Source organism: Heterodontus francisci, chromosome 4 (assembly GCF_036365525.1).
Source record: "Heterodontus francisci isolate sHetFra1 chromosome 4, sHetFra1.hap1, whole genome shotgun sequence".
NCBI classification, from domain to species: Eukaryota; Metazoa; Chordata; class Chondrichthyes; order Heterodontiformes; family Heterodontidae; genus Heterodontus; species Heterodontus francisci.
The window spans coordinates 81,833,695-81,849,148 of NC_090374.1; the positions used below are offsets into that span (position 1 = coordinate 81,833,695).

At 42.8% G+C, this 15,454-nt stretch overlaps 1 protein-coding gene across 9 annotated transcripts in view; it reads left to right on the plus strand.

Moving 5' to 3' along the window:
- Positions 1-15,454, plus strand: part of pam (peptidylglycine alpha-amidating monooxygenase) — a 322,861-nt gene that overhangs the window by 263,746 nt on the left and 43,661 nt on the right. For 7 of the 9 annotated variants that reach the window (XM_068029768.1, XM_068029766.1, XM_068029771.1 and 4 more), the window contains one exon: positions 6,982-7,293. The exons of the other annotated variants lie outside the window; for them this stretch is intronic. In XM_068029768.1, coding sequence (XP_067885869.1) covers positions 6,982-7,293 — 312 coding nt within the window. The remainder of the gene's footprint in view (positions 1-6,981; positions 7,294-15,454) is intronic. 9 annotated transcript variants of the gene reach the window in all.

Below are 15,454 nucleotides of genomic sequence, written 5' to 3' on the forward strand. Positions count from 1 at the left end.
TCTTTTGTGGCCTGAGGAGGGCCCCCTGTGTGTCCAGCTTTCCCTTCTCACCCATGGCTGTTCAGGCCACTATCACCCTCTCACCTTTTATCCTTTTCGGTTTTGTGGAGGTGGCTAGGGAACAGTTTCCCTTGGGATAAGTGCTTGTGTACAAGCGTAAATTCATCAGCCAGGATTGTGACCTGCCTAGCTCTTTTTTTTTATTTGTTCATGGGATGTGGGCATTGCTGGCTAGGCCATCATTTATTGCCCATCCCTAATTGATCTTGAACTGAGTGGTCATTTCAGAGGGCATTTTAAGAGTCAACCACATTGCTGTGGATCTGGAGTCACATGTAGGCCAAACCAGGTAAGGACAGCAGATTTCCTTCCCTAAAGGACATTAATGAACCAGATGGGTTTTTACAACAATCGGCAATGGTTTCATGGCCATCATCAGACTAGCTTTTTACTTTGATTTATTAATTGAATTCAAGTTTCACCTTTCTTCCCCCTCTTTTTTTCCCCTTTCTTCCCCCTCTTTTTTTCCCCTTTCTTCCCCCTCTTTTTTCCCCTTTCTTCCCCCTCTTTTTTCCCCTTTCTTCCCCCTCTTTTTTCCCCTTTCTTCCCCCTCTTTTTTCCCCTTTCTTCCCCCTCTTTTTTCCCCTTTCTTCCCCCTCTTTTTTCCCCTTTCTTCCCCCTCTTTTTTCCCCTTTCTTCCCCCTCTTTTTTCCCCTTTCTTCCCCCTCTTTTTTTCCCCTTTCTTCCCCCTCTTTTTTTCCCCTTTCTTCCCCCTCTTTTTTCCCCTTTCTTCCCCCTCTTTTTTCCCCTTTCTTCCCCCTCTTTTTTTCCCCTTTCTTCCCCCTCTTTTTTCCCCTTTCTTCCCCCTCTTTTTTCCCCTTTCTTCCCCCTCTTTTTTTCCCCTTTCTTCCCCCTCTTTTTTTCCCCTTTCTTCCCCCTCTTTTTTTCCCCTTTCTTCCCCCTCTTTTTTTCCCCTTTCTTCCCCCTCTTTTTTTCCCCTTTCTTCCCCCTCTTTTTTCCCCTTTCTTCCCCCTCTTTTTTCCCCTTTTTTCCCCCTCTTTTTTTCCCCTTCCCCCTCTTTTTTCCCCCTTTCTTCCCCCTCTTTTTTTCCCCTTTCTTCCCCCTCTTTTTTTCCCTTTTTTCCCCTTTCTTCCCCCTCTTTTTTCCCCCTTTCTTCCCCCTCTTTTTTTCCCCTTTCTTCCCCCTCTTTTTTTCCCCTTTCTTCCCCCTCTTTTTTTCCCCTTTCTTCCCCCTCTTTTTTTCCCCTTTCTTGACACTCTCTGCCCTTTCTCTCTCTTGAAGTCTAATTCGAGTCTCCTCTGTTCTAGTTGTATCTTAGCTTACATTACCCTGTCTGTTTCTGATTCTAAGCCTGTCTTCTGTTCTTCAGTTTCAAGTGCAAAATAGTTGGCCACAAGTTTTAGAACTTTGGGTTTCCTACCTTTGGATGGATAGTAATCCGTAACTGCCTAGCCACATTCCTCAACTCTTCAATAGATAGGGCATTTACCCTGTTCCAAGTTACTTCACTCTGGCATAGGAAGGTACTGGTCTCGAATGTGGATATGTTAGTACTCTAACAGTGAAAACCACAAGAAAACCTGTATTGAAGGTTTTAAAATTTTGATAGGGATCAATTTGGTTTCCCACTTTCAATTTCTTGTTTGTCGTTGGGTAATGACCACGGACTCGAGTCCCCAAATTTCTGTTACTATCAGGTAAGGAGGGGTCACGAGGCTTCCCTCTTGTTCTCCTCCTTATTTGACTGCAACAGGATTTTATTCCTTTTTAAACGTTGGATGTGCTGACCACTCCAGTGAGTGTTCTACCTTTTACCTTTGGGATCGTAAAAGAACCAATTGGACAGGTTTTCTTGAGTTTAAACAAGAAAGAGGTGAGTTTATTATACTTAAATCTAAACCTGATCTCAAAACTTATAAAATTACGCGACACTTTAACGCGCACACATACACACGAGACTCTCACACACACAAAATAGATTACACAATGATGAATAGATTTGTGCTGGATTAGAGTCCAGAACAAATAAATATAATACACAGCCTGTGATCTGGTAGCTTTAGGTTGAATTCATGGTCCTGAAGTTCTGCGTCTACATTTGTTCTTGGAGACAGTTGAGCAAAGGGCTTGCTTCTCGTTGTTTGTCTTGGACCTAGCAGCAGGCCTTCTGGAGAGAGAGAGCCAGCCGTTCTGCACAGATTGAGTTTCTGGCTTGTCTCCTTGTTTGAGGGAAATTCGCCTCTTTCACAGAGATGGACAGATGGTCACGTGACTGTCTCAGTGTATTATCTGGTACCTTCTAATGAGAGTCAAGTTTAGGAATTTCCATCTCTCAAGTCTCATGGTGTCAATGTTTTCCCCCTGGAGGGTTTTGCCCTTTTAATGTTCATGTCCCAGGATGGCTTTGAATTTCTTGCTAATGAAAGCAATCTCAGATAGCTCAATCAATAGGGCAAGCCATTGTTTTGGGTTCAGGCTAATCAGACATATGTCTCCACTTTTGATGCCTTGGAATGTGCAAGGTTTTCAAATGCAAATGGTGGCAGCCATTTTTAGCTGTCTCTGTAAAGGTTGTCTAATATTCCAGCTTTTTTTTTTAGTTTAATGTGAGTTTCCACCCGATGAATTAAAAATCCTCATTTGGCATAGCATGTTTTCTTGACACTGTCCCCATAAATGGAGAGAGAAGTCGAGGAAGGGGAGGGATGTACCATATGAAGGTGAGAATGGTGGAAATTGGAAGCAAAGTTGATGTTTTCCAGTTCGGTGCAAAAGCAGAAACGGCACCGATACAGTCGTCAATGTACTAGAAAAAGACTTGGGGGAGGGGGCCCGAGTAGGACTAGAACATGGAATCTTTGACATACCCCACAAAGACAGGCATAATTAGGACCCATTTATGTGCCCATAGCAACACCTTTTATTATAGGAAGTGAGTGGAATTGAAGGAAAAGTTGTTCAAGTTGAGACCAAGTTCAGCCAGGCAGAGGAGGGTGGTGATGAATGGGAACTGATTGGGCCTCTGTACAAGGAAGAAGCGGAGAGCCCTTAAACCATCCTGGTGAGGGATGGAGGTGCAGAGAGGTTGGACGTCCATAGTGAAGAGGGTGCAAGAAAAACGAAGTGCTGGAAATACTCAGCAGGTCTCGCAGCATCTGTGGAGACAGAAGCAGAGTTAACATTTCAGGTCAATGACCTTTCAATGAAAGGATTTGGGGAGTCAGGAGGTGAGTTACTCGCTGCAGGATTCCTAGCCTCCGACCTGCTCTTGTAGCCACAGTATTTATATGGCTACTCCAGTTCAGTTTTTGGTCAATGGTAACCCCCAGGATGTCGGCAGTGGGGATCATTGAATGTCATGGGGAGATGATTAGATTCTCTCATGATGGAGATGGTCATTGCCTGGCACTTGTGTGGCACAGATGTTACTTGCCACTTAACAGCCCAAGCCTGGATATTCTCTGGGTCTTGCTGCATTTCTGCACGGACTGCTTCACTATCTGAGGAGTCGCGAATGCTGCTGAACGTTGAAAGTTAGTGATTGTAATGTTGGGATCGACAACAGTCAATTCTTGCACAGGAATGTCCCGCAAGAAATAAAGCTATGCTCAAAAGTCCAAGGTTGCATACAGCTTTGTAAGCTGAGACCTCCTGTGGCATTCAATATTGCTGACAAATTAACAGGTCTTTTGGTGGAAGCCAGATCATTTGGTCAGTGTTTACATATCTAAGTTCCTTCCTCAACCAGCTATACTTGCAAGCCATAAACCTGACATTGTTGTCTCCATAATAACCCTTTTTAAATTTATAGACAGGTTTCCAAAAAATTTGATTTATCAATTAGCATCTCAAGTTACGATCCAGTGACTCAGTCAGTGGTTGATTATCTGAATGTGACAGTATTTATGTTGCCAGCTTTTCCTATGGCCTGTTTCCCCACAATTGGACTTATTAACCATTTGGACTTCCCCAAAATTCAACAGTGGGGTCAGAGGTCGGCAGTACTCTGCTGAAGATGTTAATTCTTAATAAAAATGTTAATTTACTAGGTTAAGTTTCCTTTGATGCAGTCACACTGTCATGCTCACCCAAGTGGTCGTTATTTATGTAGCATCCTAAGCAATGAATATCAGGAGGTTATTCACCATTGGGACAAATGCTCAGTGTTGTTTACAGATGTGATAAGATCAGGATCTGTGCACATAATCCCTTTCCCCGTCAAGTTCAATAAACTCAGGATACAGCAAGGATTGAACCTGGGTATTTCTGGTTTGTGTCATACAAATAATGACTGGATAAACTAGATGAGCCATTGTGAAACCAACTTTCTGCTATTATCCACAGCTATATGCTTGCTTCTGCATGACTAGATTACAGTTGCTTCAATTAATGCTCTAAAAATCTTAAAACTTAGAAAGTCACACATATAATGCATAAAGGATACATAGGGAAGGATGTTCTGCTGCTCTTGGAAACGGGAATGGATGTGGGGGGTGGAACAAACAAAATGGCCAGGTGTGCTGTTCCCGACGTTGTCCAGGCCCCCTCCCATTTTGTTCGGGGCAGGTAAGGCCAAGGGCAGCCTTCCCGCCCAGGCCAATTGAGGCCATTCATGGCTATTTAAGGGCCTCTTCCCGCCTCCACTCCAATTTTGTGGAGGCTGGAGGGGATCAATGCTGCCAGGTGAGAACTGGCACCTTCTGAATGGGGTTGGATGGGGGCCTCCTTTGGGGGCAATACATGGCCCCTGAAGGCCCCACCCCCAGCAGCAAACCCACCCCCACCCCCCGTGGCCACCACCCTACCCAGTCACCAGGACCTGCCTGACTGGCCCCAGCAACCCCAATCCCACTCACCTGTCCCGGGTTCTCCGTTGTCCCTAGCACTGCAGTTTCCTAGCTGGTTCTGCATAGCTGGAAGCCCTCCAATTGGCTTGGAGCTACTCCCTTAAAGGACCGGCATTCCTGACAGCCGGCAGTTAATTGTCTGCCTGACATTAAATTGCAATGGGGGTCTGACGGACGGCTTAGGCGGGTCCCCCCCCACCCCCCCCCAAACCCCCGGAATAAGATCTGACTACTGTCTACTAATGCAACTTTGAATGGTTGGAAGTTTCTGTAAAATACTGGTTTAACAGGGAATGTGTGTGTGGAGGGAAGTGAAGACAGGAGGAAAGCAATGTTGCTGTGATGTAGCAAAGGTTAATGAGATTAATTCCAGCCTTTGGGACTTTTAATTATTTGATGTAGATGAAATCCTTTTTATTTATGTAATCTAATTGAAGTGATCAAAGCTGATTTCATATAGTGGCAAGACTGAGAAGATTTATAGAGTGCTCCTCGCAGGTAAATGTCTGAGTGTTCTACAGGCGATAAAGTGGATACACACTGGGAAGTGAAAGAAGTTAGGTTGGGGTGCGGGTGGTGGGAAAGACCAGAAGTATGGTCAAAGAGATTTCTTTTCCAAAAACGTTTGATGGTAGCAAAACAAAGTAGTTTTTGAAGAAAATTCCAGTGGGCAGGCTTACAATGGCTGAAAGATTGAGCAGTTACATAGAAACATAAAAAATAGGAGCAGGAGTAGGCCATTCGGCCCTTTGGGCCTGCTCCACCATTCAAAAAAGATCATGGCTGATAGTCTAATTCAGTACCCTGTTCCCGCTTTCTCCCCATATTCCTTGATCCCTTTGGCATTAAGAATTAGTAACAAACCTCAATTTTTAATAATTTAGTATATTGGAATAATCATTTCACAGGTTTATTAATGTGGTACATAGATTTTGTTTTAAACTATGCCAGCATTCCTTTGCAATAATTTGAGCCCAGTGCATTTGTTTCATATCCAAAGCTAATATAGTAACGTATATTGCTGAGCGATAATAAATACTGTGCCACAGAAGGGTACAGTGAGTTCTTGCCTGTGATGTCTCATGCTACTTCTCAGTCTCAGTTGTGCTCTTACAAGTATTACAGCAAGTCAAACTGATTACAGTTACAGACCTCTTCTTCTTCTTTGGCCTCCTTGTCTCGAGAGACAATGGGTAAGCGCCTGGAGGTGGTCAGTGGTTTGTGAAGCAGTGCCTGTAGTGGCTATAAAGGCCAATTCTAGAGTGGCAGACTCTTCCACAGGTGCTGCTGATAAAATTGGTTGACAGGGCTGTTACGCAGTTGGCTCTCTCCTTGCGCTTCTGTCTTTTTTCCTGCCAACTGCTAAGTCTCTTCGACTCGCCACACTTTAGCCCCGCCTTTATGGTTGCCCGCCAGCTCTGGCGATCACTGGCAACTGACTCCCACAACTTGTGATCAATGTCACAGGACTTCATGTCGCGTTTGCAGACGTCTTTAAAGCGGAGACAAGGACGGCCAGTGAGTCTGATATCAGTGACGAGCTCGCTGTACAATGTGTCCTTGGGGATCCTGCCATCTTCCATGCGGCTCACATGGCCACCTATTGCATAGATTAAGAACATTATTGGCAGTGCTCTCCTGCAACAAAAAAGGAAAGATTCAAGGAAAAATTATTTACTGTTCTGTATTGTTTGGCCAAATATTACTGATACAACAATTTACATTAATATACTGATCGTCTTATTTCTTAAGAGGGATTGCATTACAGCCATTAATCTTTCAATATGGATGTTTCTATATGTTCACTGTGTTGAGTAGACTGATCAGTGCGGTCAAGCTGCCCATTTCGAATCTCTTATCAGATAAAGGCAAAGGTTATTTACTGATTTCCTCAATCCCAGTTTGATAATTGATATATTTTATAATGAAGAATTTTTTTTTAAATGATTTTAAGAATAACCTTGTGCTTCCAAAAAAAATAATTGTCACTATCTTTTTGCTCTACTGCTCTGTTGAATTGTCTTTAGTAGCTTATTAACCTTTTCGCTTCCTCTTGACTGTTTTTCTCACTACCTCTGCCTGTTTTCTCTGTTTCCTTGCAATCCCTATACAGGTAATTTTTATGCACTCATTTCCAAACTCCTGGGAGAACGAGAAGATGTGGTTCATGTGCATAAGTACAACCCTACACACAAGGCAGAATCAGACCTAGTTGCTGAGATTGCTAATGTAGTGCAAAAAAAGGACCTGACTTCTGGTCCAAGGGAGTTCTTGGAACTTGATGAAAGGTCTGACCCTGTCCTACTAAGAGACAGAGTTCATAAATTCCACAGGATAGAAACCACGCTAAGGCCTGTAGGCAGTAGATTATCAACTCTGCAGCCTAAACCTGGGATGAGCAGCAGAGAAACTGAACACAATGGAGGTGGGTCAGGTCCTGTGTGAAACTGTGCCATGTCTAATCCTGGATTTACTCTACTACAAAATCTGAAGGGACTATAAATTTATTCAGAAAAATAAAAGTTGCAATTTTTGACATCTATACTGATCATTAAAGAATTAAAATACAAATATTGAATAAATACAAGTAAATTTTCTGCCAGGTATTGTCATGCTTGGACAGCACTACAGCACAACAAAAAATTGTAGCTAACTTGTAATTTGAAACAGGTTACTTATTTTTGCAGTTCTAATTTTTTAGCGATGACTTACTATGTTTCTGAAATATTTAACAATTGCTCCAAATGCAATGTCTGTGATATATGCTCCTTTAAAAGTTTTGAAAGATTTATATGTGCAGAGCAGTATGTCTGAAATAGGATACATTTTTGAGCTGTCTAAATCTATAATGTAGTCATTACATTTGCACAAATATGTAGATTTCACAGCTATTGGTATACTGACTTATTCCCTTCAGGTTTCTGTGGAAGCTAGTTTAATGGCATCAGAGCTTGTGATGTGTTGTGGCTTCTGCCATATTATTGTGTTCACTATTGCCTGCTAATAAGCTACTGACATAGCATGTAAAATATTCTTTAGACATGACTAATATGTATACATACCAATGAAACGCTACTGCATTGCAGAATGCTGGTTTCTTGCTTCTTTGGCTTTTTGCAATTTTGCCTAGAAGGTTTGTTCACATTTATTAAATGGACATGTTACATATCATCAAATTTATATCATATAAATATCAGGTACTGTCTAAATGTCGTATAACCTTTGATCAAGATTTTTTTTAAAGATCTACCCCCCACTTTGTAAACCTCGACTAAGCTGTTATTTTATATGAGAAACATTCTAGGTTAGACAAAGCTTAATCTGCAGAAAGTTTTGTTGTAAACTAAATGTTCAAAACAGATGTATGCTGATATAGATGTACACTAATCTCAGCACTACATGAACTGCTATGCCTGTGCTGGGATGAGGGAGCAGTACCTCAGGACATGCGCGATGCCAATATCATCACCCTCTATAAAAACCAAAGGTGACCGAGGTGACTGCAACAACTACCGTGGAATCTCCCTGCTCAGCATAGTGGGGAAAGTCTTTGCTCGAGTCGCTCTGAACAGGCTCCAGAAGCTGGCCGAGCGCGTCTACCCTGAGGCACAGTGTGGCTTTCGTGCAGAGAGATCGACCGTTGACATACTGTTCTCCCTTCGTCAGATACAGGAGAAATGCTGCGAACAACAGATGCCCCTCTACATTGCTTTCATTGATCTCACCAAAGCCTTTGACCTCGTCAGCAGACGTGGTTTCTTCAGTCTACTAGCAAAGATTGGAGGCCCACCAAAGCTACTAAGTATCATCACCTCATTCCATGACAATATGAAAGGCACAATTCAATATGGTGGCTCCTCATCAGATCCCTTTCCTATCCTGAGTGGCGTGCAACAGGGCTGTGTTCTCGCACCCACACTTTTTGGGATTTTCTTCTCCCTGCTGCTTTCACATGCGTTCAAGTCCTCGGAAGAAGGAATTTTCCTCCACACAAGATCAGGGGGCAGGTTGTTCAACCTTGCCCGTCTAAGAGCGAAGTCCAAAGTTTGGAAAGTCCTCATCAGGGAACTCCTCTTTGCTGACGATGCTGCTTGAACATCTCACACTGAAGAGTGCCTGCAGAGTCTCATCAACAGGTTTGCGGCTGCCTGCAATGAATTTGACCTAACCATCAGCCTCAAGAAAACGAACATCATGGGGCAGGACGTCAGAAATGCTCCATCCAACAATATTGGCGACCACGCTCTGGAAGTGGTTCAAGAGTTCACCTACCTAGGCTCAACTATCACCAGTAACCTGTCTCTGGATGCAGAAATCAACAAGCGCATGGGAAAGGCTTCCACTGCTATGTCCAGACTGGCCAAGAGAGTGTGGGAAAATGGCGCACTGACACGGAACACAAAAGTCTGAGTGTATCAAGCCTGTGTCCTCAGTACCTTGCTCTATGGCAGCGAGGCCTGGACAACGTATGTCAGCCAAGAGCGACGTCTCAATTCATTCCATCTTCGCTGCCTCCGGAGAATACTTGGCATCAGGTGGCAGGACCGTATCTCCAACACAGAAGTCCTCGAGGCGGCCAACATCCCCAGCTTATACACACTACTGAGTCAGCGGCACTTGAGATGGATTGGCCATGTGAGCCGCATGGAAGATGGCAGGATCCCCAAAGACACATTGTACAGCGAGCTCGCCACTGGTATCAGACCCATCGGCTGTCCATGGCTCCGCTTTAAAGACGTCTGCAAACGCGACATGAAATCCTGTGACATTGATCACAAGTCGTGGGAGTCAGTTGCCAGCGTTCGCCAGAGCTGGCGGACAGCCATAAAGGCGGGGCTAAAGTGTGGCGAGTCGAAGAGACTTAGCAGTTGGCAGGAAAAAAGACAGAGGCGCAAGGGAAGAGCCAACTGTGTAACAGCCCCGACAATCAAATTTTTCTGCAGCACCTGTGGAAGAGCCTGTCACTCTAGAATTGGCCTTTATAGCCACTCCAGGCGCTGCTCCACACACCACTGACCACCTCCATGCGCGTATCCATTGTCTCTCGAGATAAGGAGGCCAAAGAATGTATTATACTGATAAAAGCAAAATACTGCAGATGCCGGAAATCTGAAATAAAAACAAGAAATGCTGGCAATACTCAGCAGGTCTAGCAGCATCTGTGGAGAGAGAAGCAGAGTTAACATTTCAGGTCAGTGACCCTTCATCAGAACAATACTAATGTATTGTTGGGGTGGCACGTTGGCTTACAATCATTTTAGTGGGACATTAAGAACTCTTTTAAATCAGTCTCCACTGAGCCACCTGGTGGAGGCTGCAAATAGAAGTGAGCTGCTTCTTCAGGAAAAACTGGACAACAAGCCCCTTGGTGTGCCAGAGCCCTTAGCAGTGCAAGTCACCTCTTGCTCACTGGTAATAGAGCTACAGGAGCTAATGGCTAGAAATGCATTAACTGCTCACAAGCTCAACCAGGAAACATGGAATGAGGATAACTTAAGGAAGCTATATTTATCTTTTTTTTAAAAATGAAGTTATTTTGCCAACACTTAAATTACTGTCGTATCTGAATTCAGAAATTGTACAAGAGTTGCTCATTAGTTATGATGATTTAGTACAATATTTAGGTCCATTATTAAATGGCTGAAATAATAGATATTTTTATGTCATTTTGGTATTTTGCTTTTCTGATCCCATTGGCCACTGAATCTTACATTTTGGCTTAACCCTGTTGGTGCCGTAAAATTTCATCTCATTAGCATGCCAAAACAAATTAAAGTATTAAGTAATTAGAAATGAAGGCAATCAATCACAGGATGTGACTGTAAAATCTGCACTGATTCCAGCTTAAATTTACTGTGAGCTGTCAGAATGATAGCCAGGGTTTCTGCCTCAATTATTGAAGGTCAAAGATTACGGATTCAGCTTCAGTCTGGGGCCATTTTCCAAGGTCCTTCTGGTACAAGGATGGGATGGATATTAGGTTTGGCATTGGATGTGCCGGATCTGGTCTTCCCCATCAGTTACCTGATACCTTTTTGGGGTGGAGCATCTGGCAATCGGACTTGGAGTATTTATTGTCTTTATGTACACATCTCAATCCTTCCTCTGGAGCTACCACCACCCTCCATTCTCCCCCCACCCCCCAACATCGCCAACCACTCCATACTTTATGGCATCCAAGATGCATCTGTAGTGGCGTGGGCACGTGAGCACAATATTACAGTTAGGTAACCTCTTCCTAACGCTGGATACTTTGGAATAGCACCAGAGGTCATGGATGGGTGTACTTTGGCACTTATGTTGGATGTTGGCCATGTTTTATTTTTGCATTTTGTAGCTGCTAAGATAGTAGATGCATTGTTCATAATTTTCCAAAATTCCCTAGATTCTGGAAAGATCCCATCATATTAGAAACTGGTGAATGTAACTCCTCTATTCAATAAAGAAGGGAGACAGAAAGCAGGAAACTACTAAGGCCAGTTAGCCTAACATCTGTCATAGGGAAAATGCTGGAATCTATTATTAAGGAGGTTATAGCAGGGCACATTAAAAACTCTTAATGCGATCAGGCAGAGTCCGTATGGTCTTTTGAAAGGGAAATCATGTATGACTAATTTACTAGAATTCTTTGAGGAACTAACAAACAATGTGGATAAAGGGGAACCTGTGGATGTGGTGTACTTGGATTTCCAAAAGGCATTTGATAAGGTGCCACATCAAAGGTTACTGCACAAAATAAGAGCTCATGGTGTAACGTATTAGGATGGAAAGAGGATTGGTTAGCTAACAGGAAGCAGAGAGTAGGGATAAATGGGGCATTTTCAGGTTGGCAAGCTGTAGCTAATGGAGTGCCACAGGGATCAGATCTGGGGCCTCAACTATTTACAATCTATATTAATGACTTGAATGAAGGGACCAAATGCATGGTTGCTAAATTTGCTGATGAGACAAAGATAGGTAAGAGAGTAAGTTGTGAAGAGGACATAGAGACAGCAAAGGGATATAATAGATAGGTTAAGTGAGTGGGCAAAAATTTGGCAGATGGCATGTAATGTGGGAAAATGTGAACTTGTCCACTTTGGCAGGAAGAATAAAAAAGCAGTTTATTATTTAAATGGAAAGGGATTGCAGTACAGGGGTACTGGAATCTGGTACAGGAATCACTAGAAAGTTAATATGCAGCTACGGCAAGTGATTAGGAAGGAGTGTTGTCGTTTATTGTAAGGGGAATTGAGAATAAAAGTAGGAAAGGTGTACAGGGCATTGGTGAGACCACATTTGGAGTACTGCATACAGTTTTGGTCTCCTTACTTAAGAGATATAATTGCATTAGAAGCAGTTCAGAAAAGGCTCACTCGACTGATTCCTGGGAGGAAGGGGTTATCTTATGCGGAAAGGCAGGACAGGTTAGGCCTGTATCCATTGGAGTTTAGAAGAATGAGAGGCGATCTTATTGAAACATAAGATCCTGAGGGGACTTGGCAGGGTGGATGCTGAAAGGATGTTTCCCTTTAAGGGAGAGACTAGAACTAAGGGACACAGTTTAAAAATTAGGGGCCTCCCATTTAAGATGGAGATAAGGTATGTTTTCTCTCAGAAGATTATTACTCAGTGGAATTCTGTTCCCTAGAGTGCAGTGGAGGCAGGGTCATTTATTATTTTTAAGGCTGAGTTAGATAGATTCCTGACTGACAAGGTAGACAGAAAAGTGGAGTTGAGGCCACAATCAGATGAGCCATGATCTTATCAAATGGTATAGCAGGCTCGAAGGGCCGAATGGCCTGCTCTTGCTCCTAGTTCGTATGTTCTTGTCCTGGATTATTCCATTACATTTTTTATGACACCATGCGGTTGTAAATGGATGTGGCTATGATTTCCAGATCACTGGGTTCAGTGGGATACATCATATTGATATGTATTTAAGGGAATAACTGAGGGCAAGCCCCTGCAATAGCTTTTTTCTCATTCAGTGAAGAAATGCTTAGATCCACCTAGATTATCGATTAAAAGTTCGGGCACGTATAATTGTAGAAATCCAACTCTAGTGCCTCTTTGACCAGCAATATCCACATATTGCCTCTTGTGTGATTTTTGTTTTGCTTCAGTCACAAAAATAATCGCCAAACAAAATGGTTGGCAATCTGTGACAGTTCCTGGTTCTTTGGCTCCTATTCATGAGATAAATCTCTGATCCTATCACTCTCCCAGAGTGGTGACTTTGTTTGCCACAGTCTCGAGCCTTGCTGTCAGCTACTTACTCCGTTTCCGGGCTTCACTCTCTGCCACGTATGGGCTTAACAGCTACTGGCTACTAGGCTTGAATATCTTGACTCTGAGCTATGTCTCCAACCACATCAATACAGACTAAAGCCACAACACCAGTATAGTTGAAATGCTACGGTAATATTGGCCTTCTAATAAAAGGTATTTGGTAACATATACTGGGATCTGAAATTCATGGCAACATAACGTAAGAAGTATGAGTAGGCCATTTGGCAGTTTAAGCCTGCTCCACCATTCAGTGCGATCATGGCCATTTGTCTACCTTAACTCCACCTCCCCGCACTATCCTCGTATCCCTTAATTCTTTTAGTATCCACAAATCTATCAATCTCTGTCTTGTATATATACAACAACTGAGCATCCACAGCTCTCTGGATAGAGAATTCTAACGATCCACCACACTTATAGAGTGACAAAATTTCTCCTGATCTATGTCTTAAATGGCTTACCACTTATTCTGAGACTGTGATCCCTAGTTCTAGACTCCCAACCAGAGGAGGCATCTTCCTAGCATCTACCCTATCAAGCCCCTTAAGAATTTTTGATGAAAGATCATTGACCTGAAACGTTAACTCTGTTTTTCTCTCGATAGATGCTGCCAGATCTGCTGAATATATCCAGTATTTTCTGTTCTTATTGCCTTTAAGAATTTTGCATGTTTCAATTAGATCACCTCTCATTCTTCTAAATTCTGGGGAATATAGGCCTAGTCTACTCAACCTCTCCTCATAGGACAATATTCTCATCTCAGGAATCAGTCCAGTGAACCTTTGTTGCATACCCTCCAAGGCAATTATATCCGTTGTTATGTAAGGAGACCAAAACTATACACATTAATCCAGGTGTGGTTTCACCAAGGTCCTATACAATTACAGTAAAACTTCTTCATTCTTATACTCCAATACCTTTGTAATAAAGACTACCATTTGCTTTCCTGAGTACTGCTGTACCTGTATCTTAACTTTATGATTTGTGTACAAGGGGACACAGGTCCCTCTGAATACCAATATTTTCCAATCTCTCACCATTTAAAAAAAAAATGCTTTCTACTTTTCCTTCCAAAGTGGATAACTTCCCACCTCTCCACTTTATATTCCATCTGCAAACTCACTCAACCTGTCTCTGTCCTCTTTGTGTCCTCCTCACAACTTGCTTTTCCACCTAGCTTTATATTGTCAGTAAATTTGGATACATTACATTCAATCCCCTCATGTAAGTCATTGATATAGATTATAAATGGAATAAATTGTAAATATTTAAAAACAAAGTATTATTGCTGGGGAGAGGAGCAGGATCCTTGGTCTCCGTTTCCTGAACTTGTACGTCGTCTCTGGCCCCATCATCCTTGCTTGCTCCTTCTCCCTTCCCCAATGACACCATTGGCCTACCTGCTTACTCCCTCATGGCCTTGAATCCATTTGCTCCCTCTTGGTCTCAGAGTGGGGAGGGTTTTTTCAAATAAAAAGAATACAAATCCAGTATATAAGATCGCACTCAAATGTTCTAGTATATTGTCGTCATGACTCCGAAAACTCCTCATTGCCACAGAATTTGTTCCCATCCCCAAACTTCAAAATGATCAAGAGCTTTGTTGTTTTTAAGTAGCTTCGGTAGTACTTTACGGAACATAGTAACATTTCACAATTACGTAAGTACATAAGAAATAAGAGCAGGAGTAAACCGTTCGGCCCCTCGAGCCTGCTCCGCCACTCAGTAAGTTCATGGCTGACATGATTGTGGCCTGAACTTTCCTGCCTGCCTCCCATAACCTTTGACTCCCATGCAGATCAAAAATCTGTCTAACTCAGCCTTGAATATATTCAATGACCCAGCCTCCAATGCTCTCTGGGGTAGAGAATTCCAAAGATTAATGACTCTCTGAGAGAAGAAATTCCTCCTCATTTCCATCTTAAATGGGAGACCCCTTGTTCTGAAACTGTGCCTCCTAGTTCTAGATTCCTCTATGAAGGGAAACATCCTCTCGGCATCTACTCTGTCAAACCCCTCAGAATCTTGTGTTTCAATAAGATCACCTCTCATTCTTCTAAACACCAATACATATAGGCCCAACTTGCTCAACCTTTTCTCATAAGACAACCCCTTCATCCCAGAAATCAACCTTGCGAACCTTCTCTGAACTGCCTCCAATACAAATATATCCCTCCTTAAATGAGACCAAAATTATACGCAGTACTGTGGATGCAGCCTCACCAATGCCCTGTACAGGTGTAGCAAGACTTCACAACTTTTGTATTCCATCCCCCTTGCAATAAATGCCAACATTCCATTTGCCTTTCTAATTA